The sequence below is a fragment of the Erinaceus europaeus genome, chromosome 11 (genome assembly GCF_950295315.1).
Source record: "Erinaceus europaeus chromosome 11, mEriEur2.1, whole genome shotgun sequence".
NCBI classification, from domain to species: Eukaryota; Metazoa; Chordata; class Mammalia; order Eulipotyphla; family Erinaceidae; genus Erinaceus; species Erinaceus europaeus.
The window spans coordinates 41,562,788-41,583,339 of NC_080172.1; the positions used below are offsets into that span (position 1 = coordinate 41,562,788).

A 20,552-nucleotide genomic window follows, 5' to 3' on the forward strand; every position below is an offset into this window, starting at 1 on the left:
AGATGATGAACTTCCCTAAGATGTCAGCCACACTCTACAGTGTCTTCCCACCCTGGACCCTTGAAGGGAATCTAGTGATCCACATCACCCAGGTTCCATCATATTCCAGCCTTCCCTGAGCTGCCCCATTTCCACATGGCAGCCTCTGGCTGACCAGCTGGCTTGCTTCTTCCATTAGCTGCAGCCTGCTCTCCTCTACTGAATCCACTCTACTGGCCATCATGGCAAGGAAGCCACAAAACTTGGGGCAATTCATGGCCTTCTCCATTCCCCTTTGCCTTTCTACCTTCAACAAATTCATCACAGATGCCAATTTCAGACCTGCTTTTAAAAGTCACTTTGAAGCATCCTGATTTTCCTGCTCATGGCACTGTTCTAGTATCAGATAGCCTCTGCTGATTAGTGATGTGATCCAAGGTGAGATCACAAACCATGCTGGTGTTTTCAGCTGAAGAAGCTAACTTAACCTTTTCCTCCATAAATAAACTGCTTCCTAGTGTTCTGCCAGCAGAGCATGGAGTGGAAGAACAGAGCCTGTGCTGGGCAGACCTAATAAAACTGACAGCTGGATTTCACTGATTTTGAAAGAGATTTCCCCCCAAAAAGAGCCAATCTTCTTGGGCTAACAAGCCCTTGTAATCAATGTCAGACAAGAGATCCCAACCTCTGCAGTTGGACAGAAGCCCCATTGTGGACCCAAGACAAAGAAAGCAGTTTCCCCATAAAGTCTTCCCTGCTGGCTTTAAATCTAGGGCAAAATCTCTAGGATACGTTAATGAGCATCCTGGCACCCAACAGTCACCACCTGCACATGCATAAGGCTCATCAAATACAGTGGACAAAGAAGCCCCAACAGCTGAGACAGAGCAGCACACAGTTTCACATCAAGAAAGCCTGTGTCTAGGTGTCACTGCCCCTACCTGTCCACGGGCTCGCCTCCTGTTCCCATCACAGGACCAGTGAGGTCCCTGTTCCCAAGAAGACTAAGGTGGAGCAGAGACCAAGTCCTGTACCAAACAGACCTGGGCAGAGCTGGCAGTAGGTGTCTCTACGTGCAGTGAAGACACATGCCCATGTGTACACAGGATGTGAAATGTGTGAGACACAGCAGGTACAGAGACCTGTGGTCCTCAGTAAGGAGCAAAGCTTTGTGCAGGGGACACAAGAGGTAGTTTGTAGGATGGAGGGCAACGTGGTCAGTGCTGAGGGGAGGAAGGAGCCTACCCAGATGACCTCTCCATGGGAACAGAAACCTCTATTTCTGGTCCACTGAAGACCTGTCTTTGGACCCAGCATGGGAGTTGGGGATGGGGGATAGGCAGTACAAACTAATGTCACCAGTTTTGTAGCTGGGAGTTAGGTGGCTTCTTCCAGCCAGAGTCCCTCTGTTTCAGTCCAGTTCCACTTGGTGGAACAGTTTCAATACACCACACCCTCTCCCACAGGACAAAATTAATGCTAATATCCTATCAAACCCAACTAAGCAAGGAGACAGGGGAGCCTATTGGGTATGGGGGGGTGGGGGAGGCAGGAGTAAGCAGATGATGAGGGTGGATGAAGAGTTACCCTGCTACTGTGTATATGGGGGAAGAGCAGTCATGGGGGTGGGGCACAGCTGCCCAGTCTCAGTGTGGGTGTGTGTATGTGTGTATGGGGGGGGTGGTAGGAGCTACCTGTCCCTTCCCCATGGGCCTTGAGCTCTACCAGAGCTAGAAGGAAGCAAAATCCAACATTCTGTGCAGAAATATTCCTTCAATATGGAGATGTAAGATGTATTATATGAGGGGGCTAGGTAGTGGTACACCTGGTTAAGCACACATATTATAAAGTGCAAGGACCTAAGCAAGGATACAGGTTCGAGCCCCCAGCAAGGGGGGTGACTTCACAAGTGGTAAAGCAGATCTACAGGTGTTTTTCTTTCTCTATCTTCTCCTCCTCTCTCAATTTCTCTTTGTCCTATCCAATAAAAAGAAAAATAAATGGCTGCCAGGAGCAGTGGATTCGTCGTGCCAGCACTGAACCTCAGCAATAACCCCAGCCTTGTTAGAAAGATCTAAATTTTGCAGCATCTGAAAATTAAGGCAGAAAAAGAACTGAGTTCGAGGATCTACATATAATGTGACTGGTATGCTTGGTGTGTTAAGATTCAAGGAGATTCCCTGCCAGCTTCAATGAAGCCAACATCACCCTGATACCAAAAGCAGACAGGGACACAACCAAAAAAGAAAACTACAGACCAATATCTCTGATGAACATAGATGTGAAAATATTGAACAAAATTCTAGCCAACCGGATACAGCAGTATATCAAAAGATTGTTCATCATGACCAAGTGGGGTTTATCCCAGGCATGCAAGGTTGGTTTAATATATGTAAATCAATCAATGTGATCCACCACATCAACAAAAGCAAGATCAAAAACCACATGGTCATATCAATAGATGCAGAGAAAGCCTTTGACAAAATACAACATCCCTTTATGATCAAAACACTACAAAAAATGGGAATAGATGGAAAATTCCTGAAGATAGTGGAGTCTATATATAGCAAACCTACAGCCAACATCATATACTCAATGGTGAAAAACTGGAAGCATTTCCACTCAGATCAGGTACTAGACAGGGCTGCCCACTATCACCATTACTATTCAACATAGTGTTGGAAGTTCTTGCCATAGCAATCAGGCAGGATCAAGGAATTAAAGGCATACAGATTGGAAGAGAAGAAGTCAAACTCTCCTTATTTGCAGATGACATGATAGTATACATGGAAAAACCTAAGGAATCCAGCAAGAAGCTTTTGGAAATCATCAGGCAATACAGTAAGGTGTCAGGCTATAAAATTAACATTCAAAAGTCAGTGGCATTCCTCTATGCAAACACTAAGTTAGAAGAAATTGAAATCCAGAAATCAATTCCTTTTACTATAGCAACAAAAACAATAAAATATCTATGAGTAAACCTAACCAAATAAGTGAAAGACTTGTATACTGAAAATTATGAGTCACTACTCAAAGAAATTGAAAAAGACACAAAGAAGTGGAAAGATATTCCATGTTCATGGGTTGGAAGAATTAACATCATCAAAATGAATATATTACCCAGAGCCATCTACAAATTTAATGCTATCCCCATCAAGATCCCAAGCACATTTTTTAGGAGAATAGAAAAAATGCTACAAATGTTTATCTGGAACCAGGAAAGACCTAGAATTGCCAAAACAATCTTGAGAAAAAAGAACAGAACCGGAGGCATCACACTCCCAGATCTCAAACTGTATTATAGGGCCATTGTCATCAAAACTGCTTGGTACTGGAACATGAACAGACACACTGACCAGTGGAATAGAATTGAGAGCCCAGAAATGAGGCCCCACACCTATGGACATCTAATCTTTGACAAAGGTGCCCAGACTATTACATGGGGAAAGCAGAGTCTCTTCAACAAATGGTGTTGGAAACAATGGGTTGAAACATGCAGAAGAATGAAACTGAATCACTGTATTTCACCAAATACAAAAGTCAATTCCAAGTGGATCAAGGACTTGGATGTTAGACCAGAAACTATCAGATACTTAGAGGAAAATATTGGCAGAACTTTTTTCCGCATAAATTTTAAAGACATTTTCAATGAAACGAATCCAATTACAAAGAAGACTAAGGCAAGTATAAACCTATGGGACTACACCAAATTAAAAAGCTTCTTCGGGAGTCGGGCTGTAGTGCAGCGGGCTAAGCGCAGGTGGTGCAAAGCACAAGGACCGGCATAAGGATCCCAGTTCGAACCCCGGCTCCCCACCTGCAGGGGAGTCGCTTCACAGGCGGTGAAGCAGGTCTGCAGGTGTCTATCTTTCTCTCCTCCTCTCTGTCTTGCCCTCCCTCTCTCCATTTCTCTCTGTCCTATCCAACAATGACAACAACAATAATAACTACAACAATAAAACAACAAGGGCAACAAAAGGGAATAAATAAATAAAATAAATATTTTTAAAAAATTAAAAAAAAAAAAGCTTCTTCACAGCAAAAGAAACCACTACCCAAACCAAGAGACCCCTCACAGAATGGGAGAAGATCTTTACATGCCATACATCAGATAAGAGTTTAATAACCAACATATATAAAGTGCTTGCCAGACTCAACAACAAGACAACAAATAACCCCATCCAAAAATGGGGGGAGGACTTGGACAGAATATTCACCACAGAAAAGATCCAAAAGGCCGAGAAACACATGAAAAAATGCTCCAAGTCTCTGGTTGTCAGAGAAATGCAAATCAAGACAACAATGAGATATCACTTCACTCCCGTGAGAATGTCATACATCAGAAAAGGTAACAGCAGCAAATGCTGGAAAGGGTGTGGGGTCAAAGGAACCCTCCTGCACTGCTGGTGGGAATGTCAATTGGTCCAACCTCTGTGGAGAACAGTCTGGAGAACTCTCAGAAGGCTAGAAATGGACCTACCCTATGACCCTGCAATTCCCCTCCTGGGGATATATCCTAAGGAACCCAACACATCCATCCAAAAAGATCTGTGTACACATATGTTCTTGGCAGCACAATTTGTAATAGCCAAAACCTGGAAGCAAACCAGGTGTCCAACAACAGATGAGTGGCTGAGCAAGTTGTGGTCTATATACACAATGGAATACTACTCAGCTGTAAAAAATGGTGACTTCACCGTTTTCAGCCGATCTTGGATGGACCTTGAAAAAATCATGTTGAGTGAAATAAGTCAGAAACAGAAGGATGACTATGGGATGATCTCACTCTCAGGCCGAAGTTGAAAAACAAGATTAGAAAAGAAAACACAAGTCGAACCTGAAATGGAATTGGAGTATTACACCAAAGTAAAAGACTCTGGGGTAGGTGGGTGGGGAGAATACAGGTCCATGAAAGATGATGAATGACATAGTGGAGGTTGTATTGTTAAATGGGAATCTGGGGAATGTTATGCATGTACAAACTATTGTATTTACTGTTGAATGTAAAACATTAATTCCCCAATAAAGAAATAAATTATTAAAAAAAAACTAGACTACTAAACATAATTAAGAGTTTATCATAGATATAATTAGTTAATTTGAACTCTTAAAATTCTAACAATATATTATTAAATTTAAGAGAAAATAGTTGTGGAAGTCAAGATAAAATTTTGTGATTGTTTCTTACAAATATTTCTCTTATACAAATTCCTATATTTTGTAAAAGAAGTCATAAGTATTTGTTTTCACCAGGGGTATCATGTTTGCATAATGACCTCCTTGCTTCCAGCACCCAATTTTCCTTCCTTCTCTCCCTCCCTCTTTTTCTTTCTCTCTCCCTCCCTCTCTTTCTTCTTTTTCTGATAGAGACAGAGAAAGAGAGATAAGATAAGAGAGGGTAGGGACCAGGCAGTGGCACACCTTGTTAAGTACTCATGTTACAGTGCACAAAAACACAGGTTCATCCCCCTGGTACCCACCTGCAGGGGAAAACCTTCACAAGTGGTAAAGCAGGGCTGCAGTTGTCTCTCTTCCTCTTTGTCTCTCTCCTTCCCTCTCAATTTCTCTCTGTCTCTATTCAATAATAAATAAAATGAAATATTTTAAAAAATAGAGACAAGGAGGGGGAAGATAACCTGCAGCATTGCTCTACTGCTTGTGAAGTTTCTTCCCTGCAAGTGGGGACTATGGGTTTGAACAATTTCAATAGTTTTTCTATAGATTATTTGGGCTTACCTATATAAATAGTCATATTTTCAAATAAAAAGTTTTTTTCATATCTTATTCTGGATAGGATCTTTAGCATAATGCTATTATAACAATCTTATTCTTGGCTTTTGTTTATTTAAGAATATAAAAAAAAAGATTCAAGGAGATTGAGTAATTTCTTTCCTTTCCTTTTTTTTTTTTTTAAATAAACATATACCATTATAATGATCAAATCCCTGATGTCTATGTAGGGGAAAAAATGCCTGCCTCATCTAGGGTATGGTCTGACCTAGGCACTGGCAAAAGCACTGAGTGCCCTCAACAGTGAATTAAGACCACCAGGGCAATAGATACGTTAGGATGTGATTCTAGCCGCAGGCCCTTTTTAAAAAACTTACTATGGGGGGTGCCAACATAATGGTTATGCAAAGAGACTCTCATGCCTGAGGTTCTGTCCCATGTTCAACCCCCCAAATCACCAAAAGCTAGAGCTGAGTAGTGCTCTGGAAAAAAAACAAACAAATAAAATATTTATTATTAATGAGAGGGAGAAAGAAAACATGAACCAAAGCATCACTGGCATATGAGATGCTGGAACTCAAACTCAGGACGTTGTATGTGTGAGTCCAGTGTTTTCACTCATACCATCACCCCCCAGGCAGCAGCAGTAGTTTTATTTTAATTATTTTTAAATTAACTCTTTATTTGTTGTTGTTTCCAGGGTTTCACCACTATGGGATGACTTTTTCAGATAAAGAGACAAGGGGGGAGTCGGTGGTATACCTGGTTAAGTGCACACATTAAAGTGCACAAGGACCCAGGTTCAAGTTCCTGATCCCCACCTGTAGGGGGAAAGTTTTATGAGTGGTGAAGCAGTGCTACAGATGTCTCTCTGTCCCTCTTCCTATCTCCCCCTCTCCTCTCAATTTATATCTTTGTCCAATAAATAAATAAATAATATATATTTTTAAAATAAAAGAGACAAAGAGGGGGAAATGTCACAGTACTGTCCAGTGTACCAGGAACAGGAACCTGGGTGGTATGAATGGGCATTATTAACCTGGGATATAAGCAATTTCCAGAGGGACACACACTGTCTTAGGCTTGACAGAATCTTGGCTCTTGAACTCTTCAGCTAGTACTGCTTGAAAATGAGGCATTCCATCTCCCCAAATGGCAGCAATAAAAGCAAGTACCACAGGGAGGGAGGGGGGCAGGGCTGTGGTGCAGAAAGACAGGGTTGTGGGCTGAACATTGTCCTACTGGAGTTCCTATCTACATGGGACCTGGTGTGGTTCTGTCTGTGCAGGTAAAATTAAGATGAGGTTGCCCTGGGGGGTCAGGGTCAGAGGTCAGGGCAGGAGCAGGAAGACGGGACATGATGCCAGGCACATAGCTTCTCCACAGGCTCTCAGACACTATCAGTTCCTGCTATTACTGCCTCAGTTTTATTATTTGTGAAACATGTTCTCTCCCCACCCCCTCTTTCCATATATATATCAATCATAGGAAAAAGCTCCCCACAGAGACAGAAGCTGGTGGAGCCATACTCTGCATCCCTCTAAGAACTGCTTTCCCCTAGCAGGTGTGAGCAAGAGAGCAGAAGAGTGCCCAGAAGGAGCTGTTCACATATCCTTAGGACCTTGAGGGACTTCTGGGAGGAGCCCAGTTAGGAAAGGAACTTTCCCCCATCATCTATCATCCATTACTCTCCTGCTCAGTAAGTCTAACCATGCCTAAGCCTGAGAAGGAAAAGCTGCTTCTATCCCCATAAAACCCAAACTGGAGAGCCTTAGAAAGGAGGATGCTTGCAGTGGGAGGCCAGGGAGGGTAAAGAAGCAGAAGTAGAGCTGTCTTAGCATCCCCTTCCTCAGGAGAGAACACCTGGAAAATGGAACAGGGGACTTCCAGGAAAGGGTCTGAATCTATCACCAGCCTTTGTGCTGGCCAGACTGTGTAACCAAGGCCCCAGGAAGGGTATCTATGGGATAGTCTACACTGAGCACAAAAACTAAGATTGCACCAAGAGAAGACATGTATGGAGGCCTTTCCCCCCAACACTGGCCTCAACAGCCACTAAGCACACTTCTGGCACCTGGTCTAGAGGAGTGAAGGGGAGACTCCTTACCACAAATGGAGGCACCTCCAGGACCTTGTCCACATTCTTAAGTGACAGTGGCACATACCACAGGGTGGCCTTATTGGTCAGCTTCTTGATCCCTTCAAAGGAGAAACATGTATTAAGTGGTGACCTGGGAAGAAGTGTAGGTGCACAACCTCCCACCATGAAGCACTCCCTCCCTAACCCCACACTGACTAGGGGAGGAGAGTCCTGAGTCTCTTATCCCTCAGTTACTTTCTTCTTCTTTATTACATTTTTTTCAAGGTTAACTTTTATTTAAGATGGCTGAAATGAATATAGGATTTTTTTTTTCTTTTTTTGCCTCTGGGATTATCGCTGGGACACTACAAATCCAATGCTCCTGGCAGTCATCCTCTCCATTTTTTAAAAAAATATATTTATTTATTTATTCCCTTTTGTTGCCCTTGTTGATGTCATCGTTGTTGGATAGGACAGAGAGAAATGAAGAGAGGAGGGGAAGACAGAGAGGGGGAGAGAAAGTGAGACACCTACAGACCTGCTTCACTGTCTGTGAAGCGACTCCCCTGCAGGTGGGGAGCCAGGGGCTTGAACCAGGATCGTTACGCTGGTCCTTGCACTTTGTGTCACCTGCGCTTAACCCGCTGTGCTACCACCCGACTCCCCATCCTTTCATTTTTATTGAACAGAACAGAGAGAAATTGAAAGGGGAAGAGAGTGAGGGGGGAGAAAGACACCCGCAGAACTGCTTTGAGATTCTTTTTTTTTTTTTTCCCTCCAGGGTTATTGCTGGGCTCGGTGCCTGCACCATGAATCCACCGCTCCTGGAGGCCATTTTTCCCCCTTTTTGTTGCCCTAGTTGTTGCAGCCTCGTTGCGGTTATTATTGCCATTGTTGACGTTGCTTTGTTGTTGGATAGGACAGAGAGAAATGGAGAGAGGAGGGGAAGACAGAGAGAGAGGGGAGAGAAAGATAGACACCTGCAGACCTGCTTCACCGCCCGTGAAGCGACTCCCCTCCAGGTGGGGAGCCGGGGGCTCGAACCGGGATCCTTACGCCGGTCCCTGTGCTTTGCGCCACGTGCGCTTAACCCACTGCGCCACCGCCCGACTCCCTGCTTTGAGATTCTTAAGTGGGTCCTTGCGCTTAGTACTATGTGCACTTAATTGGGTTCACCACTGCCCAGCCCCCACTATAGGCAGATTTGAATAAACAGACTGTATAAAACCTTTGATGTCCAAGGGTTGGATTCTATATTGATTTTATATCCTGAAACTTAACCGATAATTTGTTCTAAGTTCTTTGTTGGATTTTTCCATGTGTAATATTATGTTATCTACACATAAAGGTTGTTTTGTTTCTTCCTTTTCAATGTTTTATTTCTTTGTTTTGTCTTATTACCCTGGCTAGGATTTCTAGAACTATGTTGAATACAACTGGGAAAAGTGGACATTCACTCCAGGAAGGTGTTTGGTACTTGCTGTTTGGAAATTCAATTAGTCAAGAGGCAAAGGCTTGGAAAACAAATTTTAATCAGGTGCTAGCAAGACCTGAGAAGACAGCAGACTCATGTCTCAAAAAACTGTCTTCCTCTCAGGTGGAGTAGTGGTTCAACAGGGTAGAAGGGGTCTAGTCATATCATCTGACTGAGTCAGTAGATCTTTCACATCAATTTCCAGCAGCTGAAAAGGATCCAGTCACATGGAAATGATTCACCTGGAGTCTGATGATCTTGCCCTTTATGAAACTTTGAGACAACACAGTGAAAAAAACAGCTCTCTGGATGGCAGGCTCCTAGTTTATCATTCCCTAGTACCAAGAGAGAGGGTAAAATAACCTAAATACATTGCTAATATCAATACCTTATTTACTGCCACCAGGGTTTTTACTGAGGTTAGATGATGGCACTATGAATCCACCACTCCTAGTGGCCATTTTCCTCTTTGCTGATTCTTTCTTTCTTTCTTTCTTTCTTTCTTTCTTTCACCTCTAGGGTTATTGCTGGGGCTCATGCCTGTGCTATGTATCCACTGGTCCTGGAGGCCATTTTTTCCCTTTTGTTGCCCTTATTGTTTATAATTGTTGTGGTTATTAATTTTGTTGTTGTTATTGTTGTCATTGTTGGATAGGACAGAAAGAAATGGAGGGGAAGACAGAGAGGGGAAGAGAAAGATAGACACCTGCAGACCTGCTTCACCGCTTGTGAAGTGACTCCCCTGCAGGTGGAGAACCAGCGGCTTGAACCAGGATCCCTATGCCGGTCCTTGCGCTTTGTGTGCTTAACCCACTGCGCTACCACCTGGCCCCCCTCGCTGGTACTTTCTAACATACAGTGCTGGCTCCAGCTTGACACATCCCTGACTTCACACTTACAGGGAAGAGACTACAGAGCTGGAATACACCAAACTCAACTGAGTCTCCAATAGACCCTGGCTGTCAGAAAATTTCAAACTTGAGAGTTTCCAACTGAGTATGTGTTGTCCTGTTTCTCAGAAATGGAAGGTATTCATACATAGTATGAAGTTCAAGGATCCTGGTATGAATCCCCGGCTCCCCACCTGCAGGGGGGGAAGTTTCACAAGCCATGAAGCAGGTCTGTAGGTGTCTCTCTCCTTCTGTATAGCCCCCTCCTCTCTCAATTTCTCTTTGTCCTATCCAATAAAATGGAAAAAAAAAATTGCCTGCCAGGAGCAGTGGATTCATAGTGCTGGAACTGAGCCCCTGTGATAACCCTGAAGGTGAAAAAAAAGAAAGGGAAAGTCTTCTGCTGGATGCATATCAGATAGGTTTGCAAGGATAACAGCACAGATAACAGTACATAGGGTGGGAGGATGGGGGCACATCTGTGTTGGGACTATGTGATAGCTTGGCAGAGCACAGGGGAGCTCTCCCATCCTTGGATGGAGGTCTGGATAGACACCCCGCTGGTAAGTCTCTCTCGTCATAGAGGTGAGCCAAGAGGGAAAAAGTCTCCCAGACTAAGCTTGCCTTGTTAGTCTCTCAAGCCCACAGAAACCCCAATACTTCCCTCCATTAACTGCAGGCCACATGGCCGCCTACCTTAAGATTCACTTACTCAAAGTTCACAGAGGAGAAGACACCTTATCACACACTCCTAGCAGTGCCCTTTGATGCCCTTAATTTGCTTATCTTCTCTCTATCTTGCCTTAACTGGTTCAACCCCTCTCCTCCCCTCAAACACATTTGGTAATTAAATGCCTGCATCAGGAGACTAATTATCTTGACCTTTATGTATCTGCATCAATTCTTGTCATACCAGCCCCCTAAAGCCCACCATTAAGAAACCTGTAATTCCTGACAAATTTGAATAATGTTCTTTGTTTGGTTTTCTACTTAAACCTTGCCCACCTGCTAATAAAGGAGACCTGAGACCTGAGACTTGAGATCTGAGGTCTGAGCACACTGCAGGTCTCCCTGGTGTCTTTTACTTCGTGTCGTCCCGTCGCGAGCGAGAAAGAACCGGTCCATTACCTTTCCCCGGAGATCACCCCGCCAGAGACCCCGACACATTTGGAAGTAGAAACCATGCAAGTGGCCCAGGAAAGGGAGGCAGACAGCCCACAGTACATAGCCCAGCTGTGCAGTCAGCCCCTTGGGGCCTATCTCTGCCAAGAACTTCTCATTGTGGCTTCTTTCAAGGTGGGAATTTCTAGTACCAGAAACTTGGACTTGATGCTGGTGTTTACTTTCAGAAGGCAAGAACAAAAGAGAGAATGTCCCCATAGAAATGGCAAGAAAGCTCACCAGTGAGCCTATTCTCATATGCATGACATACGTCAGGACAAGTTCCCCTACTACACTAGAGGAGGCTTCAGTGCTGTTGTATCTTTCACTTCTCTCCCTCTGTCTATATTTCTTTTATTTATTTTTATTGGGAGGATTAATGGTTTACAGTTGATAGTAAATGTAGTTGTTGGTACATGTGTGAAATTTCTCAGTTTTCTGCAAAAACCTCAAACCCCTACCTAGATCCTCCTCCACTATCATGCTCCAGGACCTGAGACGCACCCCCTCCCCACCTCCATTTCTGAAAAGTAAACTGGGAGTCAGGAAGTCCCTGGAATGATTTAATTAAAAATAAGTAAATAAGGGAGTCCGGCAGTAGCACAGCGGGTTAAGATAGGTGGCACAAAGCAAAGTGCAAAGACTGGCGTAAGGATCCTGGTTCGAGTCCCCGGCTCCCCACCTGCGGGGTTGTCACTTCACAAGCGGGTGAAGCAGGTCTGCAGGTGTCTCTCATTCTCTCCCCCTCTGTCTTCCCCTCCTATCTCCATTTCTCTCTGTTCTATCCAACAACAAAGACATCAATAACAACAATAAAACAAGGGCAACAAAAGGGAATAAATAAATATAAAAACATTTACATATAAAAAAATAAGTAAATAAATAAGAAGAGTGTCTCCTAGTTCTGGCCTCAGAGCAGAAGGGGGTTGTGAAGGTGGGAAGGACCATCTGGGCTAAAAAGCAGGGACTGAGAGCCTGAAACTGCTTCAGCCACACCCCTCAATGGTAGAAGAAAAGCTACAGCCCAAAGACATGCAAAGAGTTATCTCTGGGTTTCGTGGTAGCACAGCAGGTTAAGTGCACATAGCGCAAAGCTCAAGGACCAGTGTAAGGACCCCAGTTCAAGTCCCCAGTTCCCCACCTGCAGGGGGGTCACTTCACAAGCAGTGAAGTAGGTCTGCAGGTGTCTATCTTTCTCTCTCCCTCTCTGTCTTCTCCTCTCTCAATTTCTCTCTGTCCTATCCAGCAACAACAATAGCAACAGGGGCAACAAAATAGGAAAAAAATGACCTCCAGGAGCAGTGGATTCCTGTGCAGGCACCCAGCTCCAGCAATAACCCTGGAGGCAAAAAAAAAAAAAAAGTTATCTCAAATCATATAGCAACTCAATTCCATTCTGAGAAGAGAGCCAGGTCTCCAGGATCCCAGAGGCTTAGGAAATATTTGCAAGGATACTGATACAGAGAACAGTTAACTGGAGGAAAATAAGAGGATGTGGAATGATGGTGGTAGGAAAGCTAGATATCTCTTTTCACGTTCCTCTAACTTGCCTTTGCCAAAACTTGAACACAGTTCCCAAGCACCAAGCCATACCCCAGAGGGTTAATAATTGTCCAGGCCTGCACCCAGGCCAGAGCATCTTGTATGATGGCATCATCAGAAGGAGATTCTCTGAGTTTGGGAACTATAGGCAAGTAATGTGGGAAAATATTTTCACTGCACTTTGACTGAGAGTGAATTTGACAAGCTGCTTTGGGGAATAAAGATTTCCTGTTTGACTCAGCTAGAGCCAGCCTGACAAGCTAGTTTCCATGGCAACTGGAGTGTCCCTCCTCTAGACCCAAGCAAACACCATGGAGCAAATGAGGCAAAGCATGCTAATTGTGCTTCCTCCATCATTTAATAAAACCTTCAAAAGAAAACGGCAGCATTAAAAATAACTATTTTGGAATCTCAAGAGCTCCCAACGATTTTCTGGAGCGTTTGCAGCAATCCCATGCTAGTTGGCTTAATATTTTGACAGTTGTTGAAGATGAATGTGCCAACTGGAAGGCAAAAGTTTACTGGTTTATTTGCTTGAGTGTGTGCTTGCTTGCTTGCTTGCTTGACTAACTCTTGATGGGCACAGCCCCAATCAAGGGAGACATACCTAGCAGAGGACCCCTCATCTCCTGGGATCTAGAAACACAGTGCTGTCACACAGCTTCCCCATTCAGCTTTGTCTGGGTCAGTGTCCCTGGGTGCCACATGTGCATCCACTTGTTTCCTGACCTGTCAGGGTCACCAAGTACCCTGAGCTGGGCACAGCTGCAGGCATTGAGGGCACTGCAGTGGGCAAGGCAGTCACAGCCTTGCCCATATGGGACTCACACTCTAGTGGATATGTGGGCAGAAAAAGACAAGACACAGTCCAGGAGGTGCAGTGATTGAAGCATTGGACTCAAGTGTTTTTGACAGCCAGCATCACTGGTGCCAGAGTGATGTGTTTCTCTCTCTCTCTCTCTCTCTCTCTCACACACACACACACACACACACACACAAACACACAAATATATATATATATATTTTTAATATAATTTTTTAATAGAGAGACACCAAAACAAGAAGGTGCCAACAGACAGGGTCCCCAAAGAAGAGATTCACAGGGACTCAAGCATGGGAAGACAGAAAGGGACTAAAGAGAGATCTGCATGCAGAGGTGGTGGTGAGAGAAACCTAGAGACCAGAGACATACCAGTCATAAAGAAAGGGAGTTTCTGGCCCTTCCTTGGGAGCCTATAACATTTAGGAAAGTCACAGTCCTTGTTCTCAGACCAAACTGTCTCCATCCCATTACCCAGACGATTGATCCCCATCTGGAAATGCTGAGCAGTGGTGGCCTGTCCACTTTCTATGAACCTGTTTTTTTCTATCTGCACAATAGCACAATAATGCCTGCCTATGGTCTCATGAAGGAGGACATTGAGCAGTGCACTCACAAAAGTTTACCCTCTTGGCAGGGAAGGGACACAGCCAAGGGCTTAGTGGCTCGGACAGGCTGGGGCTGTTGGGACCACCAATCTAGTAGATTAGGGGCTGTCATCACTATACCACAGGCTCAGGGTCAGGCCTTCCTGCCCATGTCCACACCACCCCCTGTATCTGATGAGTTAGAGTACACAGTTCTGGGTAAATCCCTATGCCATTCTCCTGTTTCAGCATAGAAGCTGAAGTCTTCCTAACATGATGATCTCTATTCATTCTTCCATTCATTAACTCAGTTCTGATGAGCCAAAAGAAGCCTATAGAAGGAAGAGCTGATTCTTTCCCAGCAAGTTCACAATTCAGGGCTGAAGCCAGTGGGAATGCCCCATGCATGGAAGGTAAAGGAAGTACCCCTGGCAGCAAATGGAGTGAGACCCCCCTGTGTCCATGTGAAACTCTGCTCTGAAAACCCAAAAGGGCCTTCCTCTCCCCTGGCCTCATTCCCATTCACAAGCAGTCCATTACCCTGCTATTATATGCTTCCTCTCAAGCTGCATCATTCTGAGGGGAACACCCTCCTCCATCTCTGATGTTACTGATTTCCTGGCATTTAAAAACCAGGATGAGAAAACACTGATGAAATCACTATGCCCAGTGATTAGTGGGAGAGAAGCAGAAGAGACAGTGAAGTCCCCTATCATCAGAGGCGAGCTCCCTCACACCCCAACACACACTTATACACACAAGGTCCAGAAAAGCAGTGTGTGTGTGTGTGGGGGGGGGGATATGGTAGGGGAGCCTACAGGTGGAAAGAGAGATGACAGGGTCCTCAGTCATGTGTGTCATCCTTTTCATATGAGAAAACAATACCTACATATGCCTTTCTGTGCTCTAGCCAGAGGCTAGGAACCCAAAGGTTCCTGTCATGCCAGAACCACCTGATGAGTACAGAGCTTAGGTCATAGACTTGGGGCACAGTGGCATATTATCCCTGCCCCAGGTCCTTCCTTATTCAGCTAATCATTCACTATGCTGTGGCTGGGTCTGCTGAGGTCATCAGAACATACCAGGTGGATAACTATGCTCCTGGCTAGTTATCTTTGCTAAGGAAAGAGCGTCAGGAGAAACAGTCCCCTCCAGAAGCCAGTACAGATGCTCCTCTAAGGGGAACACAGCAACCTGGACAGGGAGGCAGTGGCAGAGACATGAGAGGCCCGCTTCTCACTAGCGGCTGGGTTATAAAAAGAAGCATGCAGTCAAGTCACTCTCCCCTGCAGAGCCCAGTGGGAGGATGGAAAGTGTTTCCATGGTTACCACTGAGAAGAGAATATTCCAATCAAGCCAGAATCAAAGGTTAACCCAGTGACTGACACCCAGGTCTGGTGTGCAGTAAAGACCAGGGCAGGTCCCACTAGCAGTGCAGCCTTTTCCCAGGGACTGACATCTCACATGCAGGGAAGGACACAGAAGGTGGGGAGAGTCAGCAGCAGGGCCCTGCAAGCAAACGGCTGATCACCAGGTCACATAACCAGGAAGGCAGGCCAGGCAGTGGCTGAGATCAGGGACACCAGTCTCCAGTGCTGGCCTGCTAGGACCTTAGACTCTTGGGACTCTGTTTAGCATTCCTGCATCCTTGTTTCCCTGTGTCAAAATAAAGGCACCTGCTCACACAGACGTGGAGACTATGGGGAGATGGTTCAGGGAGGGGGAAGACCAGGCCTGGGAGCAGAAGGGCCCTAGGCAGGCATGGGCTCTGACTGTGGTCTTACTGTAGCCACAGTTGCCTTTCCTGTGGTTCTTGATGAGGCTAGCTTGTGAGGTGTAGAGTAGGTTACCTGTGAGGATGTTTTCAGACATCACGTTGACCTGGACTTCCACAGAGTGCTTCGAAGTGTAGGTGATCTCGGCACTGACATGTGCAACCTCACCGATGCACATGGGTGACAGGAAGTCAGTACGCTCCACCCGGGCCAGGGCAGCCACACAGCGCTCCTGCAGAGACCAGACTCCACGTCAGCACAGCCTAATGTGCCCCACCCTGGACAGACAGTCATCCCCAACTGCCCTGCTTTCCCCTAAATGAAAACCACAGGTGATGCAACATCTGTGAAGGTCACAGTAGATGCCAATCAGCTTCTCTCTGTTCTCCACAAAAAGACAAGTTATCACTTGCAATAATGGAAAGGGAAAACAAAAGTACTCATTACAGAAAAACTGGGACATATAGAAAAGTAACCAAAAGATAGAAATCACTCCTCCCACTTACAGATAACAGGTTTCTGTTTTGGAATCTTTCTCCTCAGGTTTTCCCTCCTAAGAATAGAGGTTTTACTGATTAATTTGTTCATATGGCAGCGTTAGTCTTAAAGAATTGTATAAAAATATACATGCACAATTAGCCCATTCATTCAATAGGAGGAAAAAACAAACTGCTTGTGTTGTGACAAGCTCTTTGCAATTATTATTTCTTTCTTTTTCTTTTCTTTCTTTTTTTTTTTTTTGGTATTCAATAAAAGGGTTAATTTTTTTCAGCTAGAGAGAGTTACAGCCCAGGACACTGTACAGTGGATACAATCTTGGACATGAGGTCACAAAGTTCAGTCCCCAGCATTATATGTGCTCTGGTATTTTCCCCTCTCATTAGTAAGTAAATAAATCTAAAAAGAAAGGGGGGCTCACTTGGATAGTGTGCGGCTTTCCTTTATATGCAACTCAGGTTCAAGTCCAAGCCCCACTGCATTGGAGAAAGCTTTGAAGCTATGATCTCTTTCACTTTCCCTTTCTTTGTGTATTTGTCTATCTAAAAAAAAAAAAAAAAGTAGGGGGGGCAGGCAGATCCTAAGTTCAAGCTCCTGGTCCCCACCTGCAGGGTGTCTCTCTGTCTCTTTCCCTCTCTATCTTCCTCTCCTCTCTCAATTTCTCTCTAAATTTATCCAATAATAAATAAAATAAATAAAAATATCTTTAAAAAATCATCCTGGAGTAGTGAAGCCCCAGCAAAGACAGGAGAGGGAAGGAGGGAGGGTGGAAGGAAGGAAGGAAGCTATCACAGCACTGAAGCTTCTTCTAGTGTGGACTTTAACCTGAGTCACTGGCATGGCAAAGAAGACATCCTCACAAGTGAGCTATCTTGTGGTGAAATTATTTATTTTTAAAAATTTTATTGTATACATAAAATTGTGATGTACTCCAGGATTTTTTTTTTAGAATAGAGAATGGGAAAGCTATCGGGGGAGGGGGTGGGATATGGAGATTGGGTGGTGGGAATTGTGTGGAGTTGTACCCCTCCTACCCTATGGTTTTGTTAATTAATCCTTTCTTAAAAAAAAAAAAGAATAATAAAATGCTGATACAAAAAAAAAAAAACTTAGGAAAACAGGCACCAAGTTTCTGTTCTCTGTGTGTGTACATAGAAAGAATGACAACATTTTAAGAACTGAAAGGAATCTATGAAAATGCAGAGGGATAATGTGGACCTGTGCACATCTGTATTCATGTTATATAAAATGAATGCAGTGGGCTGAGGAGACAGCCTACTGGTGAGACTAAGTCCTCCAGATCCCAGATTCAGTTCCCAGTACCACCATGAACCAGAGCTGAGTAGTGCTTTGGTAAGCAAACTTATAAGTCATTGCAGCCTATTTACTAAAATGCTGCATTAATAATTTGCAGTAAAGAAGGCCTGGCAGTAGCTCATCTGGTTAAATTAAAAGTATATTACAGTGCGCAAGGACCTGTGTTCAAGTCCCTGGTCCTCTTCTGCAGGGGTGTTGGGGCTATGTGTAAGCTTGATAGAGCTTAGGGAGAACTCCCCCCATCCTTGGATGGAGGTCTGAGAAGATACCCTCTTGTTAGTCTCTCAACCCAGGCGAGCAAAGGGGAGAAAACGTCTCTCAGACTAAGTTCTTCCCTTCTTGACTCTCAAGCCCACAGAAACCTCAATACTTCTCTCCATTAACTGCAGGCCACATGGCCGCCTACTTTAAGATTCACTTACTCACAGTTCACCTCACCTTCTGATCACAGAGGAGAACACACCTTATCACACACTCCATCATACACCTCAGACCCCGGACAAGAGAAATTCCACCCTATATGGTCTTTTGATATCCATCTTCTCTCTGTCTCACCCTACTGGGTTAACCCCTATGCTTCTTTCAAATACCCTTGGATAATTAAGTTGCTTGTGTTATGGAGAATAACTGTCTTGTATCTCATCAATTCCTATCATACCAGCTTCCTACCATAGGGGCAAGCTGACCTTTAAGAAACCTGTAATTTCTGACATGTTTGAAATATGTAATTTGTTTGGTTTTCTATTGAAACTTTTGCCCACCTGCTAATAAATGAGATCTGAGCATGAAAAAAAAAAATTTAAACTTAAAATAAAAAGAAATGACTGTGCTGGATTCATTGTTTTTCCTCCCACCCCCCCAAAAAAAAAATTTTATTGTATACATAAAATTGTGATGTACTCCAGGATTTTTTTTTTAGAATGATAAATCAATAGCCTGATTAAAAAATACATGTGTCCTCCAGACAGACAATGGTGATGAGGCCAGGCTCACGCCTCAGAATCCAAAAGGAATGAAAGGGTACATCCCTTAGTCTGCCTCTGGTCATTTCCCCTGACTAGACAGGGGCCCCCTCAGTGATGGCTCCCACACATAGGATCTTGGCTATCAAAACAATTACCTGTGTTATAACAAATTCTTTGAAATCATTGTTCATTTCTTTTTACTTTTTTTGTAATCACTGGGGTTTCACCACTCTGAATCACTCCAAGATATGGCTCAGCTGGTAGAGTACACAACTTACCACAAACAAGTATTAGGGAGTTGTCTCTTGGGCTGAAAGGACAAATACTTTGACATGTCTCCCCCTCGGCACTGCTTAAGAGGACAGTAAGGCAGGGCAGGACATGGCCTCACAGAGAACTAGCTTACTTTTCATCTTTGACACAACACACACAGTCTTGGGTTTGAGAGGAGGGACTGTGGGTCTCTCTTCATTGTAAAATGGAGCATTTTCCACCAGAAACTATTGTTTATAGGATGTTGAAACACACTGGTCTGAGATACTCCCTGGGAGTGAAGGAGACAAGAGTCACTTCTGAAGGCCTGTCTCCATAACCTGCATGACTCTGGTATCCACCTTCCTGGTCCACTTTCCCTGCACCCTTGTGCTGGAGATGCTTAGAGCCCAACTAGGGTAACACCTTTATATATGGTGGCTAGTTCCATGGTGGTGAGTCAGTGCTCTTTCCACAAGTCACCTGCACCAACACTCAGATCTCTCCCACCTGCACAAGAATTTTCCTGGTACCTGGCAAACAGGCAAGTTATTGGACCCACCTCAAACCAACAGAACTCACTTCTTTATTTTTGGGGGTGTGGTGAACCTTATGTATACCTACTTTCACCACTCCAGGCCACCTTTTTCATATAGAAAGTTAGACAGGGGGCCAGGTAGTGGGCAAACCTAGTCGCCACCTGCAGAGGGAAAGCTTCACAAGTGTTGCATGTGTCTCTCTCCTTCCCTATCACCCCTTTCCCTCTAGATTTCTGGCTCTCTCTATGCAATAAATAAAGATAATAAAAAAACAAAAGAAAGAAAAAAAAGAAAATGAGGTGTGTGGGGGGAGGAACACCCCATAGTAGAGAAACATCCTTTGTTGCTATTGCATCCACCATACGGTGTCAGGGCCTAAACCTGGAACACACACATGGCAATGCAAGCACCCTGACCTAGGAGCTATTATTCCGGGTCAGAATCTGCCTCTCTGTAGGGATAGCAGCAGAACCTCTAGCTTAGTACTTCCCCCCCCCCCCCGCCTTCCCTCCCCCCACCCCCGTGACTCTCGGGCACATGGAATTGGGGGTTCTATGACTGTTTCTGTTCTTAAAAACTTCCCAGAGTCAGCTCTCAATAAGACAGGAGTGTGGATGACTAGGGTAAGCTCTAATTCTCACAGGCAAGTGCAGCATGTGTTTTCCCCACCTTGGTTCATGTGGGTTTGTCCCTTCCAATTACATACACACTTCTCTCTGCCTCTCTCTCTCTCTTCAACAAGTCAGCAATCGGGCCTTTAAGCTCTACGTAAATGTATGTGAACACTGCACCACTCAGTGGCAGAAAACTGAAAAGCCAGACACTACTCAGAGACAGACAAAGATAAAGCTTTGGGTTTATTATAATTATTTAAACACTGCCAGAAAGACTGAAAACAGAATTAAATAAGGCATCTCTACTAGAGAAATTAGTTGTAAGCAGA

At 44.4% G+C, this 20,552-nt stretch overlaps 1 protein-coding gene across 6 annotated transcripts in view; it reads right to left on the minus strand.

Annotated features, from left to right (window-relative positions):
- Positions 1-20,552, minus strand: part of ACOT7 (acyl-CoA thioesterase 7) — a 149,265-nt gene that overhangs the window by 81,540 nt on the left and 47,173 nt on the right. For all 6 annotated transcript variants that reach the window (XM_007532755.3, XM_016192398.2, XM_060201366.1 and 3 more), the window contains exons 3-4: positions 16,114-16,270; positions 7,817-7,908 (exon numbers count right to left, since the gene is read on the minus strand). In XM_007532755.3, the coding sequence (XP_007532817.1) occupies positions 7,817-7,908; positions 16,114-16,270 (249 nt within the window). The remainder of the gene's footprint in view (positions 1-7,816; positions 7,909-16,113; positions 16,271-20,552) is intronic.